This window comes from Musa acuminata, chromosome BXJ1-9 (assembly GCF_036884655.1).
Source record: "Musa acuminata AAA Group cultivar baxijiao chromosome BXJ1-9, Cavendish_Baxijiao_AAA, whole genome shotgun sequence".
In the NCBI taxonomy this organism is placed as follows: Eukaryota; Viridiplantae; Streptophyta; class Magnoliopsida; order Zingiberales; family Musaceae; genus Musa; species Musa acuminata.
Genome location: NC_088335.1, coordinates 47,045,220 through 47,068,356, shown reverse-complemented (window position 1 = coordinate 47,068,356; position 23,137 = coordinate 47,045,220). Strand labels below are relative to the sequence as shown.

General features: G+C 35.7%; 1 protein-coding gene across 3 annotated transcripts; it reads left to right on the top strand.

Annotated features, from left to right (window-relative positions):
- Positions 1-155: 155 nt before the first annotated feature.
- On the top strand, positions 156-21,963 carry LOC135593880 (protein PHOTOSYSTEM I ASSEMBLY 2, chloroplastic-like). 3 transcript variants are annotated; one of them, XM_065084195.1, is made up of 5 exons: positions 157-337; positions 1,564-1,633; positions 4,180-4,363; positions 20,069-20,161; positions 21,339-21,963. In XM_065084195.1, the coding sequence occupies exons 1-5, from the start codon at positions 300-302 to the stop codon at positions 21,467-21,469; spliced, it is 516 nt and encodes a 171-aa protein (XP_064940267.1). In that variant the 5' UTR covers positions 157-299; the 3' UTR covers positions 21,470-21,963. The 3 variants fall into 3 exon arrangements, with proteins under 3 accessions (XP_064940268.1, XP_064940267.1, XP_064940266.1); XM_065084194.1 differs by having other exon boundaries at positions 159-337; positions 1,548-1,633; XM_065084196.1 differs by lacking the exon at positions 20,069-20,161 and having other exon boundaries at positions 156-337; positions 1,548-1,633.
- Positions 21,964-23,137: the final 1,174 nt, after the last annotated feature.

The window sequence follows — 23,137 nt, the reverse complement described above, 5'->3', positions numbered from 1 at the left end:
TATGATATGGGGAGGATCCATAGCGGCCGTTTTAATCGGATGTAACGGGTTGCTGTTAACGGCTACGGCGATCCGTTCGACGGCAGCTGGCACTCCACGTGGAGTCTCGCGTGGGCACTTCTATGCGTGGTTTCCCGAAGATAACCCCGGCCTGTGGTTGTGGCGGGCTCTGCTACTTCGCACCCAAGTGTGGCCGAGACGCCAGAGCGGAGTGGGAGAGGAAAGGAGGGAATGGAGTTGGCGAGCAGTTGTAGCGTCTTCCTCTCGGCCGCTCTCCCTCCTGTCTTCTGTAGGAGTCGATGGAGAAGCAGAAGCGGTGGCTTCGCGAGTGGTGGGGGTGAGTTCGTTTCTTTCCCCCTTTAATCGTGGCAGAAGATGCCATTTTTTAATTTCATTAAAAAGGTTTCTTGAGTAAATTTAGGTTGCACGATCTGTGGCATCTTCTTTTGTGCATTATTGCTTGTATGTGTCTAGCTGTTGATTTCTTTTGTTTCTGTCGGTGATTTGAGGTATGAAATAGTACTGGGTTTTTGTCTACCAAGTGTAAATTAGTGGAAAGCGATGATGATGACAGGAACGAGAATTAGCTGCAACTGTCACCCGATAGCGGACTTGTTTTCTTCTTTGCAGAAAATTGGGCACTCTAATTCTGTTTTCTTTTGAGCATACCCAGAAGTTGTGAACTTGTGCCTGACCTGAATGATGCAATAATTTGTTCCTTTCTCCTTGAGGAGATTCAGTTGTTTTGTGGGCATAAGCCAATGTTTGTTGAGAAACTACTATCATACAAATGCATAAGAAAGATGAGTATCTTTATGTGAAACTGTTGTTAAAACATACTAGAATCAGGAAACGAAAACATGAGATAAGTGAGAGGTTTGAATTGGATAACGTGGAAAAGTAGGAAACATGAGTAGAGTGCTTAAGCTGTATTATGATAACATCAGTTTGGAAGTGCACTAAATAAACAGAACAAGGAGAGGGCCTAAAGTTGCATAGATGAAAGTGATAAAAAATTCTTTAAGAAAATTGATAATAAACTTGCCTTTCAGTATAAGTGGAAACATAGAATTTGAACTATCAACTTTCAATAAAATCTTTCATGGCTACACTGTAACTGTATATCCATACACATCATAGTATGTAATGGAAAAAACACTTGACTTGAATTTGGTTTTGCAAGATAAGAATCTGGTTCGACGTTGTACCTTTTCTTTTCACAATCAATTGTACAAGTAACTGGCTTCAAAGCTGTAGTGTTGGTCTTCTATGTTTTTATGTAAAACCACAATGGTTGATTTTGTGTACTTTTTGAAAGTCATCTATCATTTGCTGGTGCTTTTACTGCATTGTCTTCTTAACAAAGTATTCAGTATATTCTTCCATTAAGTTGTTCATACTTGCTGCAGGAAGTACCTGTCACTTATTTCGACATGTGATCGATATATATTATGGGTTCCATTTATTTCAATTTTAAATAATAGATCTTTACAGCATCCAAAGTGCTTCATGCTTTTGTATGTCAAAACTAACTAATCCAATGACAGCTAAATTTCATGTCAGCTCCAATTTGGAGGAAGAAGCTATGAAGCACAATGACCCTGAATCTTCATCAGGCAAAATTAACATGAAGGTTAGATCTACTGCTTTTTTTTGGAGCTCTTTAAAACTTAAATTTTTGACTATGTTTTGACTATGAGTAGTTATATATATATATATATATATATATATATAGTTTTTCACTAAAATTTTCTCTCTTCTGCTAGGGTTTTTCTGTGCACAGAAGTATTGTATCTATAAGCTTCTTTTTTTCCATCTTTTGTTACTGAGGCATAAGATTACTATTGAATCCAATATGAACTGAGCATGCATACATGACCTTTAGACTACTTTTTCAAGTTTTAATCCCTTTCTGCACTTGATTGTGAATTCTAAAGATGACACATTACAGTATGTTACCAGAGACTGCTATCATGTGATTACAATGGGTTTGGCACCATTGTATAGTTAATTTCTGATTCCACAAATATGGAATCAACTTGAAATAGCTTTTTAATAAATGGCTAACCATGTGCAAGGTAAATATTTGGATATCACTTATTGTATTTATGCAGTTGTATATAACTATTAGCATTGTTTACAAGAGCTCTCACACAAGGAACTATTGACATTCTAGATTCACATTGATGAAAAGATGCATCATTGCTCCTCAATTTAGGTTAAGGTTTGTTAATATAAGTGTTGCACTCAAACGTGACATGGAAACTCCTTGATGAATCATGAAGGAGCTGTGTAAAACACAATCCAGAGCAAGTCAAATATCAACTAATGACTTGTTGGTCTATTGCTCAGAAGAAACTTATGTTGCTGATTCATAAAATATGCTTCCATGGATAAGGTTAGTTGGAGGGAGGATTTCATTATTACTGCATCCTGTGTAGCTCCCAACTTCATTACAATCATAACAGAAGTGGTGTTCCAGAAAGGTTTATTGGGCCTTTTATGCCCCAAGAGGGGAGTAAATTTGTGCTTCGTGGAGTGAAATAAAAGAAATTTTAAATTTACCAAAGCCCGATTAGTAAGAAACACAAATCTTATATACAAAGATCATGTAAAGGATCCAGGAGATGCAAGATTTATACTAGTTCAGAAAACTTGACTACATCCATTGTTAGGCTCCTCTACTCTTTAAAATAACCTGTTCATTAAGATTTCTTCCATTGGTGAAGATCAAACAAATTGTACCCCTATCTCTAGAGTAAGTTTTACATTCATTCTTTTGCATTTTGCCAAGATCAAGAACATTACCTGCTTCCTTTTTCCAGGTTAGAGATCAAAAATTTTCCTACACTTTTCAAATTAGAGGTAACTCTTCCAATATTAGAGAGAAACTTGTCAGTTTTCCAGGGTCAAATCTTCTCTTTTGCAGACCTAGATAGAATTTTTCTCTTCGGTACACCAATATGTACGAAGAAGAGTAGTTAATGGAGGAAGAGGAAGGAAGAAGAAGAAAGAAGGGAAGGCATTGTAGGAAGAAGAGGAGGAATAGGAAGGAAGAGGAGGCGGTGGAGGAAGAGGAGGAAGAGGAGAAGAGGAGTGCACCTAAATGGCAGCCTAGTGCATGACAGAGGGTAACTATGCACGATGAGGCTCTTGTGACTAGGGCTGGATCATGAGCATGAGTAGGAGGAGATGCTATATATATATATATATATATATATATATATATATATATATATATATATATATATATATATATATATATATATATATATATATATATATATATTTATTTATTTATATATAGCCGGACTAGACTGCCCAAAATGGGTTCAGTCCATGTACCAGTTCACACCTGGACCAGTACGTCCGGGCAAAAGGGAGCTCTGTGTGCTCAACTCAATACAACTCACTCAATATTCTACACAAGCTAGATGTACAAGCTTATAACTAACTTGTTTAAGGAGGTAGAAAGACCACTTAAATAATATGGCAGATGATGCTCAAGAGTCTCTCTATCAAGGTTTTAAGTATCATTTGAGACCCATATCTGTCCTTCATCAGTTTTGACTCCTGCAAGCTAGATAGTCAATGATATTTATTGATTGTGTCCTGATCAATCTCCTGGGATCTCTACTGTACCTCTTCTTTGACTCCCTCAAGAATGAAACAAGATGGACCTGTGGTTCTCCTGTTAGGCTCTTCAGTGCACATACCGAATCAATCATTGGATTTGAGTCATCATTACAGAAGCCTAGATCAAATAGATCTATGTCAGTTTCCTCAGTTTCTTTGTCCAATTTATGGCAACTCTATCTGAAATGCATGTTATAGTTAACAAGACATGTTTTTCTAATAGTTTATAAGAAAGCTGGTTATGAACTTTTGTATGCGTCAAGGTGAATTTCAACCAATTATGCTGACAACTGCTGGACGATATAGTTTGTGATAGGACCCTTATTGTTATTGTGAGCTATCATGGGCCAATTGCTGAAATAGCTTCAGGATCATCTATGTACTATTATTTTGTCTCATTAGATGTACAGAAATATACATTACTATAATAGATACTCTTATGATTATGCCTTGTTTGTTTAAAAGATGTTTAAAATTTTGATAACCTTCTAAATCTTCTTGTTTTGGAATATGACCATGTTAATGTCTTACTTTCTCATGCAGGAAAGTAAGTCACTGCCTTCAAGACGTAAATGCCTTACTTGTTTATGTGCATCTCTAGCAGTAATAAATATCTCTGGTCCTTCATTCTATGCGCCCACTGGACTTGCCTCAGAGAAGATGGAGGGCTCCTCTAGTAAATTAAAATCTGTATGTCGAAATTGTGCTGGAAGTGGCGTAGTATTATGTGAGACAGCTTCCTTTCTTATATTTTTTTTCTGTGTTCTAATTAAGTTGTTCAAGTGGTTCTACTACCTTATATATATTTCTGTTTCAATACTACCTATCAGCTTTATGAAATCAAAGTTTTATATTATTAGATGTAAGAGGTAAATGTGGAATCCTTAGGTTTTTCACACTGATATTTTCAGGTTTCGATAATTGAAATTAGTAATTAGGTATTTCACCAGGTCTTGAGATTCAAATGAAAACATGCAAGAAGCCTTGGCAGTTTATTACACGAATGGTGAGTTTTGATGAAATAAACTCACTTCCTACTCTCTGGTCGATCCAATGACACTAAGATTGGTTTTGTGGTTAGGTCTGAACAGCAGAAAGCTGTCCAGTAAGAATTGTATTGATACACATTATGTTTTCTTTTGATATATCGAGAAAGCTGTATAAGGTCAGGTCTTTATAGAAACATCATTTCTTCTGTTTAATTATAAAAGATCTCCTGTAGGATAACTTTTAGCAGAATGAGGTGTTGCATATTGTGATGGAGAGATTGAAGCATAGAAAACATAACTAGCATGAAAGGACGGTCTGTGATGTGTCAGTAAAAGAACCCCTTCTGTTGTAATAGTAATACAGCTTACAATTTTTACACTTGACTAAACTAAAGTCATCTTACAGTTAAGATCTCCCTAAAATACCCCATCATGTAATTTAACTGGAGTTTTATACTAATAGGACTGTTTAGGTACTGAAAATGGAGACAGACGTCCAGACGGTTATGAATTTCTTAATAGAAGCATTTAGAACATAGACCCTGACTCAACTTTAGTAAACAAAACATGATCCGCTAAAGACTCCAACCAAATCTGACCAGCCCTATAACTGAACTCAAGTAGACAAATTGGCCCATAATAAAACTGACAATAAGATGCAACTTTAATGTCAGTTGATGTAGCTAATCAAACCTCATGTTAAAGTAAGGATTAAAAAAATCAGTAGACCAGTATGTATCAACTTGTATTTACATTTCCAATCAGGTTCCTGTACATGCACCATGCAATTTTGCCTGGTCCCTTACTATTGGCTACAATTACCATATTGTCATGCTGCTCGGTTTAAATGGTTAAATCCAGGGTTATCAGGGCTTAACCACATAGTATCCCTATAATCTTATTGTTCTTCTTGTTTAAGAGCTTTCGATAGTTGTATTTTTCTTTTTTTTCTTTTTGCTTCCCTCCCACGCACTTCCTCTGCCTTCAATATGCTCCTCCTTCTGTACCTTTTCCCTCTCCAAGGGAAAATGTCAAACGCTGGATTTCTCTCCTGTATGTCGGATTCCATACCCGAGACAAAAATGGAACCTAATATTTTCTATGAAAACTTGAATACATAAATCTTCAGTTAAAAAGTCGTGTTACTTTTTCCATAGACTTCGTAAATTGTTGCACAAACAATGTCTGCTTTTATAAGTTATTGTTTTTATTCTTTTTAAGTGCAAGACACTTACAATGCTGTCTTAGATATGAGTTTATGCAACATAAGATTTAGCTTGAGTTGACTTAGTGCCAGAATTAGTCCACTGGTATTTCAAGTTGAGCCATGTGAGGTTTAGGATTAAACAAACTTGGATTAAGTCTGGATATAAATCATGTTACTTCCTTTTTGAAATTTAGTTGGATTTTCAATACCTGATGATTGTCGAAGTCACATAAGAACTCAGATTAGCTATAGTTTGGTCATACAACCTTGTCACACACTATTATTCAGCTAATGTAGTTTTCTTAATGAAGTTAATTTTGTTTCCTGTGTGGAGATCGGTTATTGCCAAATATGTACTTTGAAGGAGAGAGAGGGTTCCTCACATTCTTAAGAGTACTCATCAATGTAGCAACTTAATAGTTTATATTGTAGGGGGGATCCATCCAGATAACAAATTATGCATGTCAACAGCCGATGATGTTCGAGTGGATTTACTTCTTTGGGCTGCATATCTCTAGCGTTTTTTTGTAATGTCCTCTTAATGCTTTGTCTTTTGTTTCTCCTAATTGTGGAACAACCTTTTCTAAAATATGTTGTTTGAACCTTTTATCTTATTATTTCAGTTTCAACCAAATTTATTGGTAGCCTGTTGGACTATCTATTGGTTGATATTCTAGTTACATTTTAAATGTGATATTAGTGTAAACAGGTCATTTCAAATGATAGGAATTCAATTGTAGTATGAAGCAGGAAAAATCTAAACATGGCATCAGGAACTGGTAATTGTGATTTATAAGATAACTGTGGCATGCTTGGATGGTATAAGGAGCAAGGGCTTCCACAGCATATGTACATAATCTTAATCTCTCCCACTTCTGAATACAGGCACTGGTTCAGAATCTTCTGTTCCAAGGATAGGTATTGTAATCACATCAAATATTTAAGTTAAGAATTGATTTTCTTTCCTTACTTGTTATTATAATTTAAGGAAATCCTAATCTACTTCCTTGGGAAATCCTAATCTACTTCCTTGTTTGTTGATATGAATTAAGGAAATAACTAGTAAGTATTCCAAATATGATGATATCATATTTGGTAGTATATTAAATGGAAATAATTTATATTAAATAAATATGAAAATTAAAATTTATTTCCCTTAATAGAGGCTCATCTCCTCCTATTTAAAGGGGAGGGATTTCTCTCCTTCGTTCCTTACCTAGTCGAGCCTGGCAGCGGGAGGAACGAGGAGTTACACCCTATTGACAAGAGAACGAGGAGTTACACCCTATTGACAAGAGGTAGGTTTCCCTACCTTTCTTAAAAGTTTTAGCTTTTATTTTGATTCTTTAAATGTTGAAAGTTTTATAGTTTGAAAAATGTGTATCAATTCTTTAAATGTCAATTTTTTTTGTATTAAAGTAATCGGTTAAAGTTTTCAAAATATTCTTTGACCCATGATTAAGGTTTTTATTGTCGAATTAAATATGTTAAAAAGGTATATGTTTTATATGATATATTTTCTGTATTACAGTTTATCTTTAATCTTATCTGGATTAAAATCTTATTAGACTAGAATATGTTCTCTAAAATCCCTTTTTGATATCCTTTGATCTGAAATTTAAAATATATTATTCTGAATGATTTAAAATATGACTAGAATATGTTGAAATTTTATGTGTTGAAATTATGATTTTTATTTGAATTTAGAAAGCTATTTCCTTGTGTTAAAACTTATCTCCTAGTCCCTCTTTTAATGTCTTATGATTTCTAGTCAAATTGAGAATGTTATTTCTTTGTATTAAAACTTTTCTCCTCATCTATCTTTTAATGTATTATTATGTTTTCATATATGTTGTTAATGGGTATATGCTATGACTAGTCCATGGGCCAAGACTGGGCCAGTTTTATGTAATGCATGCTCAATCATGTATAATGCACATGACCAATAGATGGACTGGCTCAATCTAGCCCAATATTATTGTTGAACTTGAGCCCAAATATTGATTGAATTAAACTATACTTGATTAGTCTAGATCAATTCAGGGTGATTCCGAATTGATTGACTTATTCAAGTTAGTTTAACCTAAATTGAACTTAATCTAGTCTAAATTATACTAGTCTAGGGTGGTTCCAGACCAGTTAAATAAGGATTAGAGATCAGTTCAGTTCAGTTAGGCTCTAGTAAATCGAGTTCAATTGAATCGATTAAACTAGAGTTCAAGTCAATTGAGGGTTAATTTATATTATTTGATATTGATGATTTTTGAAAGAGATGTTTGAAATATGTTATTTCATCCCGAAATGGATATGACCAGTGTGAGATTATATTCCTGCCAAGAGCAGGTAGGGCGATTCCCTTCGGGGATTAGCGGGCCGTCAGACGTGGCGGCTGGACGGTTCCTCCATCCGCTGTTGGGAGGAACGTGTCCCCACTTTGGCGGGTGTGGGACACCACTCCATCCGCTGTTGGGAGTGTGATATGAGTTTGCCTCCATCCGCTGTTGGGAGAACACAAACTCATCCCGTAGGATAAAGCCTCTCCATCCGCTGTTGGGGGAGTGCTCCTTCGGGTACTTGATATACGCCAATGGGATGATTGATTGAATTTTGGTCATGTATTTATCTTGATTTGACTTTTGGGGTTCCTACTCAGCGTTGCTGAATTTTCTTTGTTTTTGATTTTCAGAGCAGCCTCCCTCTAGTACTAAATCGGATTCCAGTGGAGAGTGAACCTTCCTCTACCGCTAGGTAGAGCCACTTGGATGACTCTTGAAGTTAACTTTTCTATTTGTAATTTGATGAATAAATGAATTGTAATAAATGGTTATAGATGATGAATAAAGTGATGTTTATTTATTTGGCCTGTGTGAAAATATATGAAAAAAAAAAAAAAAAATCCAGGATGTGACAATTTTTATGGTATCAGAGCATGGTCTAGGGCCTGTAGGTGTATTAGGTCCCTTGATTGACTTTAACCAATGATTGTCTTTAACCTATTATAAGAGTAATAGAGCCAATTCCAAAGATTAGTGGTTTTATCACTCGGGGTGCTCATGGTCGCAATGCTACTAGTATACGCACTCGGAGAGGTATTCATACAAATAATAAGTTGGAAACTCTTTGACAGTTGATCAGATATATATAAACTGTGTTATTACTATTAAAAGATCATGATTTGCTAGTAGATCTTATTATACTAGAATTTTAAGATTTCGATGCTATCTTGGGTATGGACTGACTTTCAACATACCATGCAAGTGTCGATTGTTTTCGGAAGACTGTTACTTTCTCACCTCTAGATCAACCACCTTTCAAGTTCATCGGGATTCAAGAAAAGTTCCCTTCTATTATTTCAGCCTTGAGTGCTACCCAACTATTACTGAAGGGATGTCAGGGATACTTGGCCTTTATTTCTGGAGAAGAATCTAAGAAGCCAGTATTAAAGGACATCCCCATTGTACGGGATTTTTCAGATGTTTTTCCTGAAGATCTACTTGCATTGCCACCAAATAGACAGATTGAATTTACAATTGATCTTCTACCTGGTACTGCACCTATTTCTAAACCTCCATATAGAATGGCACCAATTGAGTTGGAGGAGTTAAAGAAACAGATCCAAGAGCTTTTGGACAAGGGTTTTATTCGACCTAGTGTGTCACCTTGGGGTGCCCCTGTCCTATTTGTGAAGAAGAAAGATGGATCTATGCGACTATGCATCGATTATAAACAACTCAACCAAGTGACCATAAAGAATAAATATCCTCTTCCTCGAATAGATGACCTGTTTGATCAACTTCAAGGTACTCAGGTATACTCAAAGATTGATTTGAGATCCGGGTATCATCAACTAAAGATAAGGGAAGGAGACATACAGAAAACTGCCTTTAGAACAAGATATGGTCATTATGAATTCTTAGTAATGCCTTTTGGACTCACAAATGCACCAGCTGCCTTCATGGATCTCATGAATAGAGTGTTCCACCCTTATCTCGATAAATTTGTAATTGTGTTTATTGATGATATCTTGATTTACTCCAAAAGCATAGCAGAGCATGAACACCATCTTAAGATAGTTATGGAAGTCCTAAGGCGAGAGAAACTATATGCCAAGTTAAGTGTAACTTCTGGCTCAATGAAATTATGTTTCTCGGTCATGTAATTTCAAGTGCTGGTATATCTGTTGACCCTCATAGGATTGAAGCCGTGATAAAATGGAAGCAACCTTCTAATGTTTCAGAGATTAGAAGCTTTTTAGGTTTGGTTGGATACTATAGAAGATTCGTAGAAGACTTTTCAAAAATAGTAGCACCATTGACCAGATTGACACAAAAGAATATAAAGTTCATGTGGGATGATAAATGTCAACAAAATTTTCAAGAATTGAAGAAGAAATTAACCAGTGCTCCTATCTTGGTGATTCCTTCAGGAGGAGAAGGTTTTGTAGTGTATAGTGATGCCTCACTACAAGGGCTTGGTTGCGTTCTAATGCAAAACGAGAGGGTAGTTGCTTATGCATCGAGGCAATTAAAGCCTCATGAAAAGAACTATCCTACTCATGACTTAGAACTAGCAGCTATCATTTTTGCACTGAAAATTTGGAGGCATTATCTATATGGACAGACTTTCAAAATCTTCACAGATCATAAGAGTCTCAAATATATTTTCACACAGAAAGATTTAAATATGAGACAAAGAAGGTGGTTGGACTTTCTAAAGGATTATGATTTTAATATCAACTACCATCCTGGGAAAGCTAATGTAGTTGCTGATGCCTTAAGCAGAAATACCTACAGTCTTGTAGCCTATATGAATATTCAAAGGAATTCTATGATAACGGAGTTAGCAGACTTAAAACTTAAACTTTTATCAGAGACAAATAAAGGTTTTCTTGTGTGTTTGATGGCACAATCATTTTTGGTGGAAAAGGTTAAAGAAGGTCAAAAGGAAGATACATATCTTCAAATGATAGTTAAGGAAATAGCTCAAGGTTCTAGACCTGAATTCCTCCAAGTCGAAGATGGTTCTATTACATTCCACAATCGACTTTGTGTTCCCGAAAGCCATCCAGTAAAGATGCAATTATTAGAGGAGGCACATAGATCAAAATTTTATATCCATCCCGGGACTACTAAGATGTATCGAGATTTATGCCAAAACTATCGGTGGCGTGGTATGAAGAGAGATATAGCAGAGTTTGTTTCTAAATGTCTGATATGTCAACAGGTGAAGATAGAACATCGAGTACCTGCGGGAAAGTTGCAAATGATTTTGATTCCTGAATGGAAGTGGGAGCAAGTCACTATGGATTTTGTGACAGGATTACCCAAGACTGTGAAAGGATATGACGAAATTTGGGTAATAGTAGACAGACTTACTAAATCTGCTCACTTCCTTCCTATTAACAAGAAGTATTCATTGGATAAACTAGCAAGCTTATATATTAAGGAAATCATTCGATATCATGGAGTGCTAGTTAGCATTATCTCAGATAGAGATCCAAGATTCACCTCTAAATTTTGGGGAAGTCTACAAAAATCTTTGGGCACGCAGTTAAAATTTAGTACAGCTTTTCACCCTCAAACTGATGGCCAATCTGAAAGGACAATACAAACTCTTGAAGATCTCTTAAGAGCATGTGCTTTAGACTTTGGTGGGAGTTGGGATATGCACTTGCATCTAATTGAGTTTTCTTATAATAATAGTTACCACTCTAGCATACAGATGGCTCCATTTGAAGCTCTTTATGGAAGAAAGTGCAGATCACCTGTATATTGGGATGAGGTGGGAGAACGGAAGCTTTTGGGGCCTCAGTTAATTCAAAAAGATGCTGATAATATTCGAATTATACGCCAAAGATTATTAACAGCTCAAAGTCGTCAGAAAAGTTATGCAGATCGAAGGCGAAGAGATCTAGAGTTCGAAATTGGTGAGCACGTCTTCTTAAAGGTGTCGCCAACCAAGGGAGTTATGAGGTTTGGTCAAAGGGGAAAGTTAGCCCCAAGATTTATTGGCCCATTTGAGATCTTACAAAAGGTTGGGCCTGTAGCATACAGATTGGCATTGCCCCCGACTTTGGCTAGCATCCATGATGTATTCCACGTGTCAATGCTTCGAAGATATATCAGGGATCCATCACATGTCATATCTTACCAACCTCTACAATTACGAGATGATGCCACTTTTAGAGAACAACCAACCCAGATCTTGGAAAGAAAAGAACATGTTCTAAGGAACAAAATTATACCTTTGGTAAAGATTTGTTGGCAACACCATTCAGACCAAGAGGCAACATGGGAAAGAGAAGAAGATATGCGAGAGCAGTATCCTCATCTATTCTATTAAGGTAAGCTAAATTTGGGGACCAAATTTCCTATAGGAGGGGAGAAATGTAATCACATCAAATATTTAAGTTAAGAATTGATTTTCTTTCCTTACTTGTTATTATAATTTAAGGAAATCCTAATCTACTTCCTTGGGAAATCCTAATCTACTTCCTTGTTTGTTGATATGAATTAAGGAAATAACTAGTAAGTATTCCAAATATGATGATATCATATTTGGTAGTATATTAAATGGAAATAATTTATATTAAATAAATATGAAAATTAAAATTTATTTCCCTTAATAGAGGCTCATCTCCTCCTATTTAAAGGGGAGGGATTTCTCTCCTTCGTTCCTTACCTAGTCGAGCCTGGCAGCGGGAGGAACGAGGAGTTACACCCTATTGACAAGAGAACGAGGAGTTACACCCTATTGACAAGAGGTAGGTTTCCCTACCTTTCTTAAAAGTTTTAGCTTTTATTTTGATTCTTTAAATGTTGAAAGTTTTATAGTTTGAAAAATGTGTATCAATTCTTTAAATGTCAATTTTTTTTGTATTAAAGTAATCGGTTAAAGTTTTCAAAATATTCTTTGACCCATGATTAAGGTTTTTATTGTCGAATTAAATATGTTAAAAAGGTATATGTTTTATATGATATATTTTCTGTATTACAGTTTATCTTTAATCTTATCTGGATTAAAATCTTATTAGACTAGAATATGTTCTCTAAAATCCCTTTTTGATATCCTTTGATCTGAAATTTAAAATATATTATTCTGAATGATTTAAAATATGACTAGAATATGTTGAAATTTTATGTGTTGAAATTATGATTTTTATTTGAATTTAGAAAGCTATTTCCTTGTGTTAAAACTTATCTCCTAGTCCCTCTTTTAATGTCTTATGATTTCTAGTCAAATTGAGAATGTTATTTCTTTGTATTAAAACTTTTCTCCTCATCTATCTTTTAATGTATTATTATGTTTTCATATATGTTGTTAATGGGTATATGCTATGACTAGTCCATGGGCCAAGACTGGGCCAGTTTTATGTAATGCATGCTCAATCATGTATAATGCACATGACCAATAGATGGACTGGCTCAATCTAGCCCAATATTATTGTTGAACTTGAGCCCAAATATTGATTGAATTAAACTATACTTGATTAGTCTAGATCAATTCAGGGTGATTCCGAATTGATTGACTTATTCAAGTTAGTTTAACCTAAATTGAACTTAATCTAGTCTAAATTATACTAGTCTAGGGTGGTTCCAGACCAGTTAAATAAGGATTAGAGATCAGTTCAGTTCAGTTAGGCTCTAGTAAATCGAGTTCAATTGAATCGATTAAACTAGAGTTCAAGTCAATTGAGGGTTAATTTATATTATTTGATATTGATGATTTTTGAAAGAGATGTTTGAAATATGTTATTTCATCCCGAAATGGATATGACCAGTGTGAGATTATATTCCTGCCAAGAGCAGGTAGGGCGATTCCCTTCGGGGATTAGCGGGCCGTCAGACGTGGCGGCTGGACGGTTCCTCCATCCGCTGTTGGGAGGAACGTGTCCCCACTTTGGCGGGTGTGGGACACCACTCCATCCGCTGTTGGGAGTGTGATATGAGTTTGCCTCCATCCGCTGTTGGGAGAACACAAACTCATCCCGTAGGATAAAGCCTCTCCATCCGCTGTTGGGGGAGTGCTCCTTCGGGTACTTGATATACGCCAATGGGATGATTGATTGAATTTTGGTCATGTATTTATCTTGATTTGACTTTTGGGGTTCCTACTCAGCGTTGCTGAATTTTCTTTGTTTTTGATTTTCAGAGCAGCCTCCCTCTAGTACTAAATCGGATTCCAGTGGAGAGTGAACCTTCCTCTACCGCTAGGTAGAGCCACTTGGATGACTCTTGAAGTTAACTTTTCTATTTGTAATTTGATGAATAAATGAATTGTAATAAATGGTTATAGATGATGAATAAAGTGATGTTTATTTATTTGGCCTGTGTGAAAATATATGAAAAAAAAAAAAAAAAATCCAGGATGTGACAATTTTTATGGTATCAGAGCATGGTCTAGGGCCTGTAGGTGTATTAGGTCCCTTGATTGACTTTAACCAATGATTGTCTTTAACCTATTATAAGAGTAATAGAGCCAATTCCAAAGATTAGTGGTTTTATCACTCGGGGTGCTCATGGTCGCAATGCTACTAGTATACGCACTCGGAGAGGTATTCATACAAATAATAAGTTGGAAACTCTTTGACAGTTGATCAGATATATATAAACTGTGTTATTACTATTAAAAGATCATGATTTGCTAGTAGATCTTATTATACTAGAATTTTAAGATTTCGATGCTATCTTGGGTATGGACTGACTTTCAACATACCATGCAAGTGTCGATTGTTTTCGGAAGACTGTTACTTTCTCACCTCTAGATCAACCACCTTTCAAGTTCATCGGGATTCAAGAAAAGTTCCCTTCTATTATTTCAGCCTTGAGTGCTACCCAACTATTACTGAAGGGATGTCAGGGATACTTGGCCTTTATTTCTGGAGAAGAATCTAAGAAGCCAGTATTAAAGGACATCCCCATTGTACGGGATTTTTCAGATGTTTTTCCTGAAGATCTACTTGCATTGCCACCAAATAGACAGATTGAATTTACAATTGATCTTCTACCTGGTACTGCACCTATTTCTAAACCTCCATATAGAATGGCACCAATTGAGTTGGAGGAGTTAAAGAAACAGATCCAAGAGCTTTTGGACAAGGGTTTTATTCGACCTAGTGTGTCACCTTGGGGTGCCCCTGTCCTATTTGTGAAGAAGAAAGATGGATCTATGCGACTATGCATCGATTATAAACAACTCAACCAAGTGACCATAAAGAATAAATATCCTCTTCCTCGAATAGATGACCTGTTTGATCAACTTCAAGGTACTCAGGTATACTCAAAGATTGATTTGAGATCCGGGTATCATCAACTAAAGATAAGGGAAGGAGACATACAGAAAACTGCCTTTAGAACAAGATATGGTCATTATGAATTCTTAGTAATGCCTTTTGGACTCACAAATGCACCAGCTGCCTTCATGGATCTCATGAATAGAGTGTTCCACCCTTATCTCGATAAATTTGTAATTGTGTTTATTGATGATATCTTGATTTACTCCAAAAGCATAGCAGAGCATGAACACCATCTTAAGATAGTTATGGAAGTCCTAAGGCGAGAGAAACTATATGCCAAGTTAAGTGTAACTTCTGGCTCAATGAAATTATGTTTCTCGGTCATGTAATTTCAAGTGCTGGTATATCTGTTGACCCTCATAGGATTGAAGCCGTGATAAAATGGAAGCAACCTTCTAATGTTTCAGAGATTAGAAGCTTTTTAGGTTTGGTTGGATACTATAGAAGATTCGTAGAAGACTTTTCAAAAATAGTAGCACCATTGACCAGATTGACACAAAAGAATATAAAGTTCATGTGGGATGATAAATGTCAACAAAATTTTCAAGAATTGAAGAAGAAATTAACCAGTGCTCCTATCTTGGTGATTCCTTCAGGAGGAGAAGGTTTTGTAGTGTATAGTGATGCCTCACTACAAGGGCTTGGTTGCGTTCTAATGCAAAACGAGAGGGTAGTTGCTTATGCATCGAGGCAATTAAAGCCTCATGAAAAGAACTATCCTACTCATGACTTAGAACTAGCAGCTATCATTTTTGCACTGAAAATTTGGAGGCATTATCTATATGGACAGACTTTCAAAATCTTCACAGATCATAAGAGTCTCAAATATATTTTCACACAGAAAGATTTAAATATGAGACAAAGAAGGTGGTTGGACTTTCTAAAGGATTATGATTTTAATATCAACTACCATCCTGGGAAAGCTAATGTAGTTGCTGATGCCTTAAGCAGAAATACCTACAGTCTTGTAGCCTATATGAATATTCAAAGGAATTCTATGATAACGGAGTTAGCAGACTTAAAACTTAAACTTTTATCAGAGACAAATAAAGGTTTTCTTGTGTGTTTGATGGCACAATCATTTTTGGTGGAAAAGGTTAAAGAAGGTCAAAAGGAAGATACATATCTTCAAATGATAGTTAAGGAAATAGCTCAAGGTTCTAGACCTGAATTCCTCCAAGTCGAAGATGGTTCTATTACATTCCACAATCGACTTTGTGTTCCCGAAAGCCATCCAGTAAAGATGCAATTATTAGAGGAGGCACATAGATCAAAATTTTATATCCATCCCGGGACTACTAAGATGTATCGAGATTTATGCCAAAACTATCGGTGGCGTGGTATGAAGAGAGATATAGCAGAGTTTGTTTCTAAATGTCTGATATGTCAACAGGTGAAGATAGAACATCGAGTACCTGCGGGAAAGTTGCAAATGATTTTGATTCCTGAATGGAAGTGGGAGCAAGTCACTATGGATTTTGTGACAGGATTACCCAAGACTGTGAAAGGATATGACGAAATTTGGGTAATAGTAGACAGACTTACTAAATCTGCTCACTTCCTTCCTATTAACAAGAAGTATTCATTGGATAAACTAGCAAGCTTATATATTAAGGAAATCATTCGATATCATGGAGTGCTAGTTAGCATTATCTCAGATAGAGATCCAAGATTCACCTCTAAATTTTGGGGAAGTCTACAAAAATCTTTGGGCACGCAGTTAAAATTTAGTACAGCTTTTCACCCTCAAACTGATGGCCAATCTGAAAGGACAATACAAACTCTTGAAGATCTCTTAAGAGCATGTGCTTTAGACTTTGGTGGGAGTTGGGATATGCACTTGCATCTAATTGAGTTTTCTTATAATAATAGTTACCACTCTAGCATACAGATGGCTCCATTTGAAGCTCTTTATGGAAGAAAGTGCAGATCACCTGTATATTGGGATGAGGTGGGAGAACGGAAGCTTTTGGGGCCTCAGTTAATTCAAAAAGATGCTGATAATATTCGAATTATACGCCAAAGATTATTAACAGCTCAAAGTCGTCAGAAAAGTTATGCAGATCGAAGGCGAAGAGATCTAGAGTTCGAAATTGGTGAGCACGTCTTCTTAAAGGTGTCGCCAACCAAGGGAGTTATGAGGTTTGGTCAAAGGGGAAAGTTAGCCCCAAGATTTATTGGCCCATTTGAGATCTTACAAAAGGTTGGGCCTGTAGCATACAGATTGGCATTGCCCCCGACTTTGGCTAGCATCCATGATGTATTCCACGTGTCAATGCTTCGAAGATATATCAGGGATCCATCACATGTCATATCTTACCAACCTCTACAATTACGAGATGATGCCACTTTTAGAGAACAACCAACCCAGATCTTGGAAAGAAAAGAACATGTTCTAAGGAACAAAATTATACCTTTGGTAAAGATTTGTTGGCAACACCATTCAGACCAAGAGGCAACATGGGAAAGAGAAGAAGATATGCGAGAGCAGTATCCTCATCTATTCTATTAAGGTAAGCTAAATTTGGGGACCAAATTTCCTATAGGAGGGGAGAAATGTAATCACATCAAATATTTAAGTTAAGAATTGATTTTCTTTCCTTACTTGTTATTATAATTTAAGGAAATCCTAATCTACTTCCTTGGGAAATCCTAATCTACTTCCTTGTTTGTTGATATGAATTAAGGAAATAACTAGTAAGTATTCCAAATATGATGATATCATATTTGGTAGTATATTAAATGGAAATAATTTATATTAAATAAATATGAAAATTAAAATTTATTTCCCTTAATAGAGGCTCATCTCCTCCTATTTAAAGGGGAGGGATTTCTCTCCTTCGTTCCTTACCTAGTCGAGCCTGGCAGCGGGAGGAACGAGGAGTTACACCCTATTGACAAGAGAACGAGGAGTTACACCCTATTGACAAGAGGTAGGTTTCCCTACCTTTCTTAAAAGTTTTAGCTTTTATTTTGATTCTTTAAATGTTGAAAGTTTTATAGTTTGAAAAATGTGTATCAATTCTTTAAATGTCAATTTTTTTTGTATTAAAGTAATCGGTTAAAGTTTTCAAAATATTCTTTGACCCATGATTAAGGTTTTTATTGTCGAATTAAATATGTTAAAAAGGTATATGTTTTATATGATATATTTTCTGTATTACAGTTTATCTTTAATCTTATCTGGATTAAAATCTTATTAGACTAGAATATGTTCTCTAAAATCCCTTTTTGATATCCTTTGATCTGAAATTTAAAATATATTATTCTGAATGATTTAAAATATGACTAGAATATGTTGAAATTTTATGTGTTGAAATTATGATTTTTATTTGAATTTAGAAAGCTATTTCCTTGTGTTAAAACTTATCTCCTAGTCCCTCTTTTAATGTCTTATGATTTCTAGTCAAATTGAGAATGTTATTTCTTTGTATTAAAACTTTTCTCCTCATCTATCTTTTAATGTATTATTATGTTTTCATATATGTTGTTAATGGGTATATGCTATGACTAGTCCATGGGCCAAGACTGGGCCAGTTTTATGTAATGCATGCTCAATCATGTATAATGCACATGACCAATAGATGGACTGGCTCAATCTAGCCCAATATTATTGTTGAACTTGAGCCCAAATATTGATTGAATTAAACTATACTTGATTAGTCTAGATCAATTCAGGGTGATTCCGAATTGATTGACTTATTCAAGTTAGTTTAACCTAAATTGAACTTAATCTAGTCTAAATTATACTAGTCTAGGGTGGTTCCAGACCAGTTAAATAAGGATTAGAGATCAGTTCAGTTCAGTTAGGCTCTAGTAAATCGAGTTCAATTGAATCGATTAAACTAGAGTTCAAGTCAATTGAGGGTTAATTTATATTATTTGATATTGATGATTTTTGAAAGAGATGTTTGAAATATGTTATTTCATCCCGAAATGGATATGACCAGTGTGAGATTATATTCCTGCCAAGAGCAGGTAGGGCGATTCCCTTCGGGGATTAGCGGGCCGTCAGACGTGGCGGCTGGACGGTTCCTCCATCCGCTGTTGGGAGGAACGTGTCCCCACTTTGGCGGGTGTGGGACACCACTCCATCCGCTGTTGGGAGTGTGATATGAGTTTGCCTCCATCCGCTGTTGGGAGAACACAAACTCATCCCGTAGGATAAAGCCTCTCCATCCGCTGTTGGGGGAGTGCTCCTTCGGGTACTTGATATACGCCAATGGGATGATTGATTGAATTTTGGTCATGTATTTATCTTGATTTGACTTTTGGGGTTCCTACTCAGCGTTGCTGAATTTTCTTTGTTTTTGATTTTCAGAGCAGCCTCCCTCTAGTACTAAATCGGATTCCAGTGGAGAGTGAACCTTCCTCTACCGCTAGGTAGAGCCACTTGGATGACTCTTGAAGTTAACTTTTCTATTTGTAATTTGATGAATAAATGAATTGTAATAAATGGTTATAGATGATGAATAAAGTGATGTTTATTTATTTGGCCTGTGTGAAAATATATGAAAAAAAAAAAAAAAAATCCAGGATGTGACAGGTATCCTTACCTTCAATTTGAATTCAAGTTGATCAGATTGTCTGTGAAGAGTTTAAATGACTTCCTCACAGTGAAATGGATAGCAAACTGTCGCAATCACAAGCTCACAAGAAGCTAGATGATGGATCACAAATTTCATATTCCCTTGTTGATTTGTGGTCTCGCAAGAGATAAGCCACTCTAGCATTGAATCTTCAATTTGAGCCAAAGAGGTTACAGTTTATGATAACACATGCTCACAAGTTATTTCCGCATTGAATGAACCCATACACATGAGATATTAAATTGGTGCATTCCATTCAAAATGCAACATGTAAATGACAACATTTGGAAATATTCAAGGACTGATACCATAGGACTTTTTCTGATAAATATCTTCTCTTGCTTTGACTTAGGTGACATGTGTGGCGGCACAGGAAAATGGAAAGCACTCAACCGAAAGCGAGCAAAGGATGTATATGAGTTTACTGAGTGCCCAAATTGTTATGGTGTGTCTTTGGTATTTTGTATAATAAATTTTGTATGTAGTTTTATGAGCCTTTGTCATATATTCTGCATGTCTTTTTAAGTGTGCTTCATTAAGTTTTTGGGCAATTTGTGTCTTCGTTTTTGGCTACATTAAGATGTATAGTACTTAGTTTTCTTTGATCTGTCAAATTCCTCTGTCAGTTTAATCATCTCTCTTCCCATGATCACTGTGCTGGGTGCCAATGAATGGAACTATACAAATATGGTTACACAAAAGGAAAAGTCCAGTCATAGCTTATGCAAACTATTCAGTATGTACAGAATCCACACTTGCAAACCTCTTTGGCATGCAGAGGTAGAGTGTTTGGAATCGAGGAGTAGGTTTAGTCCAGCAAAAGGATTTTCACATAGTCCACATATAGAGTTTTACCAGGACACAATCAATACATATCCACAGTGTAAAGCATGGTGCACCATTTATAATTTAGATTGACAAAGTAATCCTGTGTTGTAATTTTTTATGTTTCTCACTATTAAATCTGACCACATGTGTGGCTTGTTACTTGTCTGGATTTGTTAATTGTTTAACACTTATGCATAATAGATAAAATGTTCACTTGTATCATGTTCTACTGACACAGAAATATACAAGTTAAATTCTTCTATGGTATTGCTTCAGATTTCTATTTAAGTTTCTATATATTGTTGACTTTACCCATTCTCAATCGGTTTTGAAGCTTTATATGGTAGTTTTGCTCATCCTGTCACACTTAACTGTATCTGCACGAATTCTATACTTATATTTTGAATTTTGATGAGGTACCGATAAAAGAAGCTTGTGATTCAGCATGCAACTATAAACTTGCGATGAACTTCTGCTAGAATTCCTCATTTATCTAAATTCTAAATGTTTATAGTTTAAGTCATAAATTGTTATGTGCATTTGTTATTATTAAACATTTGCTCCTTTAGCCATCATTGAAAATTGAAGTCTCTGATGGACTCAATGGTTCTCGTTCACCTACAAGATGCCCTTTTATTTATTTATTTATTTGTCAGCTTCATTTTGTTCTGGAAAATCGACCTCATGCATGAACTTTGGAACATGTCCTTCATTTTTATTGTTAAAAGGATTTACCACTTTATTAAATTTTAAATTTAGACTCATTGAGTAGAATGTTATACATGATGGTTCAGGTCGTGGAAAGCTGGTCTGCCCAGTTTGTCTTGGCACGGGCTTGCCCAACAACAAGGGGCTTCTTCGGCGGCCAGAGGCACGAAAGTTGCTAGAGAAGATGTATAATGGCAGGCTGTTGCCCACATCTTGACTACTGTTCCAGGCATGTTCGACAGCTTGCAGTTTATTGCCCATATTTCTTATTTGTAGCAGAACTACATGTTTGATTACATGATCTAGCATTCCAACCAAAGCAGTCAATGGTTATATGGATTCTTTTGTGGAGCTTATGAGCATACCTACAAGGTTGATTGTTAACTTCAATCAACCTGTTGATGGAAAAAGGATGCACACAACAAGAAGTTAGTATAGTCTGGATTTTTCACAAATGCTTCAGTGCTGATTTAGAAAAGAATATTTCCTTAATGTATATACCAGATCACAAATGTTTGTGCAGAAGCATATTTTGAGCTCAACTGGTAAAAATGTCTAATGTGTTCCTATTTCTGGGTCAATGGTGATTCATGCTTGAGAGACATGTGAGCATATATATATACTATGAACCAACTTGCTTTTTGCTATGAATATTCATTTGTTTCTTATTATTTCCGAAACTACTACAATAAAACTTGGGAGTTGTGGATTCGATTATAGCATTTCCTATCATTTTTTCTACTTGTATTTTGATACTCCACCCTCTTACCAATGACTCATGTAATGTGTTCTCATGTACCAAGTGGAAATGGCACCCTCCCATGACATAATTAATATTTTGTTAGGTTTAATCAGCATTACTTGAAATTTTAGAGATTTTGGAGCTTACAATAAGTCATTTTTAAAGATAAGATTCATACAGATGCTTTTTATTTTTTTAAGATAAATGATGAAGTTTTGATTCCAAAACTTTATGATCCAGCAGAGTCTTACCGGTCAAAATTAGCTATGCTTTTTGAATACGTGGAATAAAGATTCAAACCCTGTCAGTGTCCATAACTGAGTTGGCAGAAATATGTTCATATATTTTTAATTATTATCTTATATAGCATATAAAATAAGTGCCATGGAGAAGAAAGCTCTTACATTGTAGCGTTAAGACAGACGAGCAAGGCATGAGCATGTTTAGTATGACAATCAATTTCCATCATCATAAATGATTTCGTAAAATTGTCATTGTGATCTATAAAAGTTACCATCATGATAAATGAAGTCTCTTTCAACCATGTTAAGGCATGGGATTAAATTAGCTCGGATAATGGCTTGTTAATTTGCTCAACCACAGCAAATGATCTATATAAATTACAAGTTCTCACCACCAACCATAGAGTATAAATGTACACATGAAGCTGCTATGTGTTCCTCAGATCACTCTGCTGAATATTATATTATACTATTTCATTTGTTGTTTGCTAAGGGATTGGGTTGCCTCTCACTATCTTGGTGATGATATGAATGATGGAATTGGCTCTCATGTTGGGGACTGCCAGCAGAAGTCTTTTAAGACTCCCAAGTTTCTTCCCTAATTAACTAGCATTTCCATTTACATCAATGTTCCCAACATGTAAGTTGACCTTGAATAGATAGTTAGAGACAATGTTGTTTACTTCTCTCAGAAACTATCAAATCAATCATATGAGAAGTGTTTAAAACTATAAAGTTTCTTCCCAAATAGCTACCATATTCATTTATGTCAATGTTCCCAACATGTAAGCTAACCTTGAATTAATTGCTGAGACAATGTTGGTCACTTCTCTCAGAAACTAAGTCAAGTCAAGAATATGGAAAGAGCAGCACTCTAACACAGGTGTTTAGGACAACCAAG

Bases quoted from the DNA above. Each gene is read 5' to 3' on its own strand.
- LOC135593880 (XM_065084194.1), top strand. From the start codon at position 232: ATGGAGTTGGCGAGCAGTTGTAGCGTCTTCCTCTCGGCCGCTCTCCCT. The intron at 4,364-20,068 runs GTGAGACAGCTT...GCTTTGACTTAG, and splicing joins TGGAAGTGGCGTAGTATTAT to GTGACATGTGTGGCGGCACA. The intron at 20,162-21,338 runs GTGTGTCTTTGG...ATGATGGTTCAG, and splicing joins TGAGTGCCCAAATTGTTATG to GTCGTGGAAAGCTGGTCTGC.